General features: G+C 37.7%; 1 protein-coding gene across 4 annotated transcripts in view; it reads left to right on the forward strand.

Moving 5' to 3' along the window:
- syk (spleen tyrosine kinase) overlaps positions 1-12,230 on the forward strand; it is a 28,228-nt gene that overhangs the window by 1,333 nt on the left and 14,665 nt on the right. For 3 of the 4 annotated variants that reach the window (XM_074691201.1, XM_074691198.1, XM_074691200.1), the window contains exons 2-3: positions 4,814-4,915; positions 9,813-10,288. In XM_074691201.1, the coding sequence (XP_074547302.1) occupies positions 9,887-10,288 (402 nt within the window). In that variant the 5' untranslated portion in view covers positions 4,814-4,915; positions 9,813-9,886. Of the gene's footprint in view, positions 1-4,697; positions 4,916-9,812; positions 10,289-12,230 lie in introns of those variants that run through there. The other variant, XM_074691199.1, reaches the window with a different exon arrangement.

A 12,230-nucleotide genomic window follows, 5' to 3' on the forward strand; every position in this document is an offset into this window, starting at 1 on the left:
GGTCTTCTGGTGGGCTTGTAGCTAGTGTTGAAGGTCCAGGATCCTGGGATCTCAGGATCTCTTGCCTGGAGCACTATTTCCCAAACTTTTTCTGCTTTCTGCTTTCCTTACATTTGCCCTGCAGTCTTGTTACAAAATGTACCAGGCTTTGTCAGCAGTGCAGTACCGTGTACATGGAGCCTAACCATAACTGATATAGCTGACATAACTCAGAACCCCATCGAGAATCACTCAAACAACCATTAAGAACCATAAAGATATAAAACACTCAAATCTTTATCCATGCACTACCATAAAAGTATAATATATCCATTGAATATACTTTACTAAAAGCTAGACCACTGCTGTAAATCAGAAAGGGCAAAGTGACAGCTGAAGTAGGCTAAAATTTTCAAAAATGAATAATTGACAGTTGTTTAAGACACTTTAATCTTAATCTGAATTCAAATTAAAAAATAGTCACACATACTTATGTTTCTAAATCTTGCCTTGAGTGAATTTAGTTTTTTTTTTTTCAGGTCATCCAGCATAAATCATGTGTGACACACAAAAAACCCACTAACACACTAACCAACTATTGAGTTATGCAAAGTTCCAGGTAAACTTTGTGTCATTATATCAAAAATACCTGTGAAATACACAGGGCCACGTTGACCCTGATACATAAAGTTGCAGCATTCTCTGTTTAATTATTTACAGTTTAAAAATGCATTTTTCTGATCTTCAGATAACCTGTTGCTTCAGGGATTTCTTCCCTCTGAGAATCTAAAACCAACCCAAGACTTTCTTTGTTACCGTGCACAGCAAATGAAAGGATTGTGTTCTGAGTGGAAGTCTGCCTGATAACTGACTCTTTCAGTCTGAGACCTTTAGGTCCCTCTAAAGCCACCTCTTTAAACTGAGGAAGTGAAGACAGATCACTTCCTTCAGAGAGCCGAGGTCTGAGCAGTTTGACACAGTTCAAGCAAAAGTGACACTACAAAGACCACAAGTGTAGATTTTCCACTCTTCAGTGCATCTCCAGCAAACAAACCTGAAGCTGCTCACGTTAAGAATAAACTGAAGCTTCATGTAGTTTCTGTGGTTTGAAATGTCAGCCTATTTCACAATCTCCTTCATGCTGTTCTGAACATGGACCTGATTTTCTATGTTCCTTTTTTACCCCGAGACGCTGAACGCTTCAGCAAGGTGCGGCTTTTTTAACACAGCTGGTTTAACCAAAACATAAAAGATTTATCGATGCGTGAAGAGGTCTGCTGTCAGAAAACATGATTGAGACCATCTTTGGTTTTGAAACACAATGAAACAGTTAACACAAGAAAGACAGAGATGACAATTTAAAGTCAGTGACAAAGATACAGTGAACTGAGGCTCAGCCAATGTCTGTCAATCAATTAGCCACATCAATTTCCTGTCTAATTAAACAGAAGAATAATTTAACAACTGTCTCTGTTCAAATACCAAAGATAGGAAATGATCCATAGAGAGACAGACTGTTTGCTACCAGGCTGTAAAAATGTTTCTGTCTGTTGTAAAGTTGGACATTTTATTATGGGCCCTGATGGGGACTGACTCAATGCACGAGACAGCCACTAGAGGACACTAGAGGAACTGCAGCTTTGGAGCTTCCTTATTGGCTCACAGGCTGCTGCTTAGTATCATGTAAAGTATTATTATTCAAATAAGGTTTTTGTTCGGGAATCCAGTTTTCAGCACATTTTGAAGGGTCATGAATGAGAAGAATAATCTGTGTAGCAAAGTGCTATCAGCTACTAAACCTGTACCTAATGGACTACTCTGCAAGGTTACAATAGGTTTGATTCTGCATGAAGAGACTTAGATTTTATATGTTTCAATTGTAAATTGTATGAAAGTGTTTTAATAACTCAAAACTAAAGCTTTTAAAACTCCTACATTTTTAAAAGTAGCTCACTATGTGCAAAATTTGATGTTTTTAAAAAGCACAATCTTACATGTGTATTACATTCAGGATTGATTAAGATTCATGATTTATTCCTCAAATGCTCCGACATATGGGCACTGATATACAAAGACTGAGCTGCAAGTCTTTGCAATAAAAACACATCACTTTAAAAGAAACACTGAGAACATTTAGTAAAATGTTGAAATATGGTAAATGCAAATTTCTTATTGTGTTACTACCCCTGACATTCAAATTTTTGATACAAAAGTTATTTTTCATTTATTTATTTTATTTTAATTTTTCTTTTAAATTGCTTTCAATTTTTTTTATTACAACCACATTTTATAACAATGGTCTGAAAACAACATGTTATAGTTGTCTTACGGTTTTTCCTTATTTCTGAAAAATGAATGTAACTTTGTCCAGTTGCAAAACAAGTTTTAATTTTGCGCTGAATAAAACTTAAACACACAAAAAAAACCCCAACTTCGATTAAAAGTAAGATGATAAGTACATGGGAACATAAAAACAGAAGAGGCATGAAGAAGCTTACAAGTAAACAGGGATGTTGCCGAAGATCCATTTTCATACGACCCCCAGATTTCATCTAATAAAACATTAATCATGACAAAAATGTTGAAATGTGAAAAAAGGAACATTTGCACACAAAAATCTAAAAATAATTGTATTCTAGCATCAAAGTGCAATGTGCAATGAGTGTGTGTGTGTGTCATTGTGGAGGTCCCGATTACACCCACATTGTGAAACGCTGCTGTGACTATCAGTTTGACATAAACACATGACACATGAAACACAGACCATTTTTAGAAAAAGTGGACTGCAGGAACAAAAATCATGGTACAAATTTATTTAGGGATGGTCTTTACTCAGTGATTGAGACTTCTTTCTTTTACCAGGTTGAGGTCACAAATCTTAGTTGTAGAATCCACACACTGAAGTGTCCTTTGGCAAAACACCAAACTTCAAACTGTCCTTGGTGTCTGTGCCAGCCGAGTGGGAATGAGAGTCAACACTGATAGGTTCTTTACATCCCCCAGTGTCTGAGTGCGGTGTGTGATTGACTGAGTGTGACTTGTACCGTTAAAGCGCTTTATGTGGTTAGAGAACAAGTGTCAGCACTTTATAAACACAGTCACCAAACACAGTCACCAAACACAGGTGTGAAAGAGAGCAGGGTTAGATGTACAGTAAGTGAAGGCCATGACCACGCATCAACATTTGTACACTGAAAACACCATTAACACAGCTACATCATACACGCCATACATGACTGTATAGAACGAGTAAAAACCATGACCTCAAGCATGAAGAAAACAGCCTCATGAAAAAGTCACAAAATGCCCCAAACTCAGCAAAGACTTTCAAGTGAAACTTTTTCATTTCATTCAGTGAAATTTCTTGTTTTTTAGGACAAACTAGCTGTCAGTGCGTGTCTGCAGCGAGCGGCCTGAGTGTTTGTTCTTCTGACAACAAAAACAGCTGCATTTCCTGAGAGGAAGGAAGAGGAGCGACACATGTTCTACTTACATATGACCAACTGCACACGCTAACTGACACAACATTTACATACAATCATTGAAGGGAAAAATGTAACCAAAAAACACAAGAATCAGTTGTTTTCTTTGCATTGTTGTACGTCATCATCGTAGACACATCATGAACGGAAGACTAATTAAAGTAAGGCTTTGACTGGGAACTTCGCCTAACATCAGACTTTTCTTGACTCAAACTAAAACTTTTAGAGTTAAATCTTTAACTACAATCATTATCTTAAAGAAACAGTTAGGTTGTCTGATTCGCATGTTTTCCTGCAAATATTTGCGAAGTATCATGTATTGCACGTGAATTTAAACTGCTGCAGTTAATCGATCAGTTAACCAGAGAGTCATTGTTTGCTCTGTGCACAGTGAAATTAGGAGTACAGTTCTGCTGTGAATACATTAAATTAGGGGAAAATAGAATTTTCGGTCTTAAAATTTAAAATCTACAGTACAAAGTAGCCATAACAGTTGCACATGATTGTTATCTAAGATACATGTCAGTAGCAGCATGAAAAATGTAAGACTAGCAGAATAGAATAGATGTGCATTGCCATTTGCACAGGTATACGGCAGTACAGGTACATTGGAATTGGTGTGCATTTCTCCCCAAGTCAAATCTACAAAAAAGTTAAAGATATATTTAAAATTCAAAGATAAAATCAGATAATAATTCAAAGAAAAAACAAAGGAGTAGAAATGTAAAATATAAGTAGATAAATAAGAAATTAAATTAGTTGTAGTAATAACTAAGTGAGACAAAATAAACTGTTAAAAAGCTAAACGATGTATTAGAGCTGGTGTTTTAAGTGTTTAACAAATGCACGGTTGTTGGACAGAAACTGTCTGAATGTTGATGTGTTTTTGGAGACGGGGGTGTGTAGAGTCTTAAACAATGCAGTCTGCTCTGCTGAGCCGGCATGGGTTGGCTAAGTCTCAGAGTTTCCTCGGTTATTTTCCTCGTTGGTAAATTTCTACTTCTCTTAGTTCCTTTCTCTTTAAAACCAAAAACGTCTTTCAACATGATGAAACTTGTCTTTGCGTTGACTCCATCAGACAGTGACTCCTCAGTTTGCAGCTGTCACTTCCTGCGTTGAGGCGTGGCGTTGGTCAGTGTTCAGATTAAAAAAAAGGAAGTAAAAAATAAAAATGTGAAGGAAGTTGAAATGAGGAAGCTCCAGAGCTGCTCGGCCTCACTGTTAGTCTTTCCTCGGTCTGTTGACCTGCAGTTCAGTTGTGAGGGATAGATGATTTTAATGAGCTCATGATGTGTGTCTGTGAGTGTGTGTGAGGGTCTGAATTAAAGCTGACCTGTTCTCATGTTGTTCAGTCTGCAGACAGCTGGTGGAGGACTGACGGGAGCCATCAGAGGACGGCTGAAGCGCTGAGGAACTCTGAGAAACTCTGAGACGGCTTCAACACATCGAGCACAGTAAGAGCTGAGCTGAGTGTTTTCTCTTCTTAGTCTGATTAAAAACAAGACTTTAAGACTTTATGTGAAAATTTCTCTGTTTGAACCTTTTTCAAATGTTCAGCTCGAACATCAATACAAATGAAGAAAAGCAACTGTCAATAAAATACTTCAATTAGATGAATAAAACATAGAAATTAGGCAGTTATCCCTTGTTTCCAAGTGAAATTACTCTATCTGGTTACACTCTGATTATGTCTTCTGAAAGAGGTTTGATTTCTGAGAAGAAAATGAAGCACAAGCACAACTGGTGCAGATGATTATTTCTGATGAAGTTCCCTGAAATTCAGTCCAAATTTAAATAATTAAAAAAATAATAATAATAAAATAAAATTTTCATGTTTTCATTCTCTGCTCCTAAATTCATCAACTTGAGGATATCATTGATTTTTATCAAAACTCTAAGTCTAATCACATTTGAGAAATCTTAATCTGTTTCCCATGTATCACATGGTTTCTTTTAAGCAGCTCTCTCAGACTAAAGAGCACATGTTTGTTTATGTCTTTTTTCTTTGTTTCAACAAAAGTCAAATTAAATCAACATAAAACTTGAGATGAAGACGATCCCTCCATCAACACATGTGAATGTGTCCTTAACGTGTCATTGTTGCATCCATATTCATCATCTGCCATGAGCAAGGATGATGACAGACAGCTTTCATGATTACTTTTCTTTTAATTGACTTGCTAGTTAGCTTTTTTAGGCAGAAATATTTAATCAAGATTGCCATGGTCATAAAATTTGATTCAATTTGATTTTATTCACGAATGCACTTTATTACGGATCAAACAGAAAGATTTAAAATGTCAGTTTTCCTGTTCTTTTTGTCTCCCCCTGACCTCTCAGGGGTTTGATCAAAGACAGCATCATGGCAGCAGGTTTATGTTCAGCACAGGAAACACAGCTACATGTGCACAGAGGTGGGCTCGGCCTGCTAAATGAAGTGTGTGGGGCTGTGAGACCATTTGAGTCTCACATAAGTCTCAACTCTGCTTTTTTAATACTGCATGACCATGAACCAACCGGCTGCCACAGAAAGAAGAGAATAGACAGGTTTAACATCTGTTTCTGAAAGTGCAGAATTATGGTAATCTGGTTTTCAGATTCGAAAATTATGATTTCTAAGTAGATTTAACTTTTTTTACCGTTTAAGTGAGCACAACTTAAAATCATTAGTTTGGGACTGCGTTTTGTAACCGTGAGTGAGGAGGGGACACAGTCGATATGAGACCCTGCTGGACGTGTAGCAGTGGCACAGTTTGTCCATACTCCACATTATGTGGACTGCTTGTCTGTGTGTCACAGCATGGACCAGCTGTCTCTGCATCTTGTGGCATCAATCAGCTGTCTATGCTCTACGTGGTGTGGACAGTCTGTCTGCGTCTAAAATAAATAAACATATATATCTTTTGACATTTACGTAATTGACCTAAGTATCATGACTGTCCAGTTAAAATATTCATTCATGAATATATGAACTATTGGGCGCACACTGCAAAATCACTGGGTATAAGACCCCCGTGCCATGGAACACAGACCACCAGTCAGTCCCGTAGGGCTCAAACAACCTGTGCCCCTGAAGAACAATTTTTCAATTTACAGCTAATGCCTCCCCTCCTCACTCACGGTTACCAAAGTTATGAAATTGGAGCTGATTTTTGTTGTGACGGCATTTGTAACCATGAGTGAGGATGTGGATAAGAGACCCAGCTGTACTTTAAAATGTTATTTAATTTAGTTTTTCTGATCTGCTTCAATTTTTATTATCACATTCACTCAATTCATGAGGCAAATTTATTGATGTCACATCTTTCAGTTTTGAGTAAGGTCAACTTATTATGTTTTACAGTGATATGCAACATTTTTTTAACAGTACTTAACATTTTAATTTGTAACTATTTAAAGACATTCAGTAGAATGATTTTACATAATAATTATAAACTACTTAAGATGTTGAGTTAAATTCATCTAAGTTTCTTATTTTGTTCCTTTCTTTTAGGTAATCACTTTACAAGCATTTTTCAAGTAAACTCAACTTGTCCAGGTTTACAGTGCAGATACATCTTTACCTGATGGAGTTTTAGCTCCGGGTACATTCACAGGGCTCACACTTGTCGATGAAAGAGATGTGATTTCACTGCAGCCAGTGAGCTAATCAGAAACGTGTTTATGCTAAACTGTCATGAGTGAAGTGAAAAGAGGAAAAACTAAAAGAAACAGAAAGAAAGAAAGAGTTGTTTGTGTAAAGGAGGTGTACGCCATGATGGGGCCCAGTGTGAAACCTTTCCTGGTCTGCTCTGGCTCTGCAAGCAAGAACAAGCCATCTTTTAATGAAAACAGACATTGTCCACAAAAAAGCAGCAACTGCACGCCCTCCGCAGACTAAATCAGTTTGGGGTGTGCAGTAAATGTTTTTATCACTCCATGGTGGAGCCTGTCCCAACCTTTGCCTTCAAGTCGTGGTTTGGCAACCTGTTGCAAGGAGACAAAAAGAGGTTGGGGCACATTGTTAAAGTTGCTGGTGGCCACACTACCTGACCTGCCCACAATGTTCTGCAGGAGGGTACTTGCTAAGGCTCAGGACATTATGCAGTGCCTTGATCATCCCCTCCACCCTCTGGCAGGAGATTTAGACTGCCAAAGGCTAAATCTAACAGGACCAAAGATTCATCCTTATATCAAGCCATTATACAACTACATTCATATCTTAGAAGGTCAGCATTACTGTACTTTTGTTTGTAATTATGACGCAGCCTTCAGTTTTTCTTTGGAGTATCTGTGCACACGTCCATTTCAGTGTGATGATTAGATGTGTTTTTTTTAAGTTCCTGTGTTTTTTTTCCCTGGCTAACTGCAAAGCAGATTTCCCTTCAGGGGATAATAAAGTTAAAGTTAAAGTTGAAGTTGAAGTCAGGGTCTGACTGCAGCCGCGTAACAGAACTGTTGACTTCATATGAACCAGGTTGTGGCAGGTGGGTGCCCTTCTGGTCGTTTCAAAGGCGATGTTAGGATCAAAAGGTGCTTTTCCCAGCAGGGACCATTGTAAGAGCAACCTCTCAGGAGGAGAGACGTGCAGAATCAGTGACATCACTTTTTAAAACTTTCCTTTAAAGGCTTGCTTTTGCGTTATGTACTATTTTTGTGATTCACTTCTCTTCCTTTTTCATTTCTTTGTATTTTTTCTTTTTCCTTTATTTTCTTTCTTGCTTTTAATTCATGTAGCTCTTGTTGCTCTGTTTCCTCTTGGCTCTGTTCTTACATCTTTAAGTCTTTTTTCGTCTCAGTTTAACTTCATGTCGACTTGATGTGCCTTTATACCGTCGTTCTGTGTTGGCTTTGTGGTTCAGGCTCTTTTGAGTCTCATGTTGTACATACTCCTCAAAGCAAGTTTAAAACTCTCGAACAACTCTTTAGCATGCTGAATAAATAAGGCGGTTGTCATCATTTACTTTTTAGGATGTTCATCAGAAAGGGAAATGCCGTGATCTGTATGTGCACTCTGTATGATTACATTTGTGGATATTGAAATGAATTTGATTAGCTTGTATGACTGAAAAGGATCAATCTCCTTTTAAAAAAGCAAAATCTGAAGACAATCTTGATCAGCTTTTTAAGCAGGATTTCAAAAACAATGTTGTTTCATTTCTAAGATGTCGTAAAACATTGACAGGACCTTACTCTGCAATCATGCAGTAAAAAGTGTTGTTGATGTGCTAGACTGATGGATTTTTGCGCTTTTGGTTTTGAACGCTGATGTATTGTCTTAAATGTGTATTTTGAGAAAGATCATAGTTAAGAAAAGAGGGGTTTTTTTGTATTCTGCCCTTAACTCTTGAAGGATGTGAAAGCAGCTCTTGAAGCCTTTGACATTTTAGACATTACAAAGATCTGAAAACTCTAAAATTATTTGTTGAAGATAAATGTACTTTCATTTATTTAATGCATTTGATTCATCGAAAGCTCTGGGAAATTTAAGGACTTTCCAAGCTTTCACTCATTCATCAAGTTTTTGTTCTACATTTTAATTCTCCTTACTTTCATTTCACATTTTTTCTTCCTTATGTTTTCATTTCTCATAACAGTCTATCTTCTGCCCTGATGTCTGATCTCATGTGTATCAGTAAGGGTTGAATGAGTTATTCTGAGTTATTTTAAAGCTGAACCCATGAAGAGAAAAGATGTAGTGATGTAGTTGAGTGTCTACAGGAGGCGTTTTCATAACATAGGAGGTTGATAGATGTCATATTGAAGCTGTGTTGGGGTTTGCTCATTGGCGTGATGATCACTGGATTGCTGGTGTCAGGGAATACGTGTGAACATTTATTTGTTTTATCTAATACCTCTGGCTGCTCCATCTGGAGTCTGCAGAAACTTTGAGATGCTTTTCTTTCCTGTCTGTTTGATGGGAAGGAAACAAGATTTTTACAATGATTTTTAAATTAATACTTTATTTGTTAGTTTTATGCACTTCAATAGATATGTTTCAAATACACAGGGGATGAACTATGGATTAGAAATAAACAGTTTTGTCTCCATTAATCTTTTTAATTTTTTTACAATTAGCATTAATATGCCACATGAATTTTTGAATAAAAGCAGTTTGTGTGAATTTTGCCGCCCCTTGTGGACAACTTATGCTGTCTGTAATCCCATTTAGAGCTCTAGTAATCTGGATTTTAAAACTTTAAAACCTTTAGAATTCTGGATCTACAGCAGGGTGATCAATCCAGTTTTTCAGGCATAAACCTGATCCTGGATAGCAACACTCTGAATACTGATGATCCAGATTTTACTGTCTAACAGGTGTGCACTGGGTTTAATTTGGATCCATGTTAATTGTTTCTCTCTGAATTTTAGGTGCTCTGTACCCTTGTGGCTAAACTTTTTGCTGGATCTTCCATCTGGGATCCACCTCTGCATCAGAGTCCAACATGGCCGACAATGTGAACTCATTACCGTTCTTCTATGGGAACATCACCCGAGAGGAGGCAGAGGAGTACCTGCGTCAGGCTGGCAGCGTATCCGGCCTGTACCTGCTGAGGCAGAGCAGGAACTACCTGGGGGGCTTCGCCCTGTCCGTGCTGCACTCGGGGCGCTGCTACCACTACACCATCGAGAGAGAGCCCAACCAGACCTACGCCATCGCAGGAGGGAAGAGCCACGGCAGCCCCGAGGACGTCATCGACTACCACTCTCAGGAGACGGACGGGCTGGTGTGTCTGCTGAAGAAGCCCTGCAACAGACCCAAAAACATGCAGCCCAAGGTGGGGCCGTTTGAGGACCTGAAGGAGAAACTGATCCACGAGTACGTGAAGCAGACCTGGAACCTGCAGGTCAGTTTAAAGCCTTAACTCTTAACACACATTTAATCACATGATCAAGTTCAGGCTCAACAGGTTTACACTGGTTTGTGGAGGATCACTTTAAAGTCAGATGTTACAACAGAAGATGAAATATCTCAAAGATTTTAAATAAACTTTAACGTACTTATTATCAAACAAATGTGAGATGAGCTGTGATGAGAAGTCCATTCCTAACTCACTGTGTGATTTCCTGCCAGTCATATCTTTTTCTTTGAATATCCATCTGTAAGTCAGGACAACGCCACACTCACTGGAGCAAACCTGGAGATTTTCAAAATATTAAAATCATAAAAATAAATAATAAGATGAAAATAAAAAATATCTCCAATGATCCCTGGAAAAAGGGTCAAAGGTCAAATTTCAGGCAGTTGTGCTGTAAAGTGTCTACACATTTAAAACCATCAGGAGTCTGTCAAGTATGGACGCACAGACACATGCCAAAAACGTGGAAGTCAGATCACCTGCAAAATCTGGATCTGTACTTTGGAGCTCAGTAAACCCATGGCTCAGGTGCAACTTTAAGATGTGAGCAACTGAGAGTGTGTATGAAGAAATGACAATCAGGAAAATAAAGATAAAAGACACCTTAATTAAAAAATGCCTTTTCTTCCTGATCTGCTTCCTTTTGTCTCCAGCTGACACATCCTTACTCTGTGAAAGTCCACACTGTGGCATAATTTGATGTGCTGAACTGGGATTGTTTTGTGAAGTTTTTACTTAAAGTTTCATAATTAATTGAATACTCAACTTTTCAGCACAGTGGCACCATGTTGACGAAACCTGTTGAGAAGTAGAGCAGGCTGAGAGGCTGCCTGTGCTCACTTCTCTTACCTCAGTTTGTCCAACGCTGTTGAGTTTCACAAGAGGATCCAGGTTCCTCATTTGAATGCAGGAGGCTGTCTGCTCCTCTGATGTCTCCTCTGATATATAAACACTTTGCTTGTTGTCACCACTTCTTTATGATCAAGTGCCAACTTTATTCTTAAAGATTAACATCTTTGTTCTCATTAATATCAGGAATGATTTGAGAAAGCTTCATTTTTTGTCATTATTATGATTTAATCCTCTATCGAAGTAAAAGAATAAAATGATAACAACTAGGGATAGACCGATTATCAGCCGGGCCGATTATCTGGACCGGCATTTTAGGGCATATCGGAATCGGACGACCGATATGAAACCCATTCAAAACTGTGTTGGTTTGGCTCTGATGCTTCTCTGCACAGAATATCTCCCTGTCTACACTATGGAAGCCCAGATGGTCATTTAAGATCAGTCATGTAAAACCAAACAGAAAATTAATTAAACTGCATTACATACCTGTAAAAAGCAGCACAAACTCAAATCTGTCCAGTTTCATTGCAGTTACATAGAAATTTTGGAAAACTTTATTTACTGTAGAAAAATTTAGCTATTTATTTATTTAAGTTTCCATTTAACTTTATAAATCATGCTGCTAAAGCCTGGGAGCTGTTTAATAAACATATGCTTGAAGGCATTTGAATACAGTTCAGTGTTGGAGTTTGTATTGTTCAAAATTTTTACGCCAATATTTTCACTTTGACTGCAAATTAATATCAGCTTCAAATATCGCTTATAGGCCTCCTTGCCTACTAATAATCAGTATCGGTATCGGCCCCAAAATATCTATATCGATCTATCTCTTTTAACAACAATGATGATCAAAAATATTAATAAACATTTTGATTAGAGAACTTTTCAAACTAAGGATACAAAAATGACTTCAGAAGGGCAGCAGGAAGCAGATCTCACTCATGTTACGTTTTAAAAGAAACACACAATCTTAAAAGAAAATGAAATGTATCGAGCCACAGAATGTCTGAAAACAGCAAAACAGTTTTGAAGGATGAGAATCTGAGCTGAGTAAGTTTAATTTATAAGAAAAATTAGC

The sequence above is a fragment of the Halichoeres trimaculatus genome, unplaced genomic scaffold (assembly GCF_033239565.1).
Source record: "Halichoeres trimaculatus isolate MK-OKI-2021-1 unplaced genomic scaffold, fHalTri1.1 fHalTri1_scaffold_16, whole genome shotgun sequence".
NCBI classification, from domain to species: Eukaryota; Metazoa; Chordata; class Actinopteri; order Labriformes; family Labridae; genus Halichoeres; species Halichoeres trimaculatus.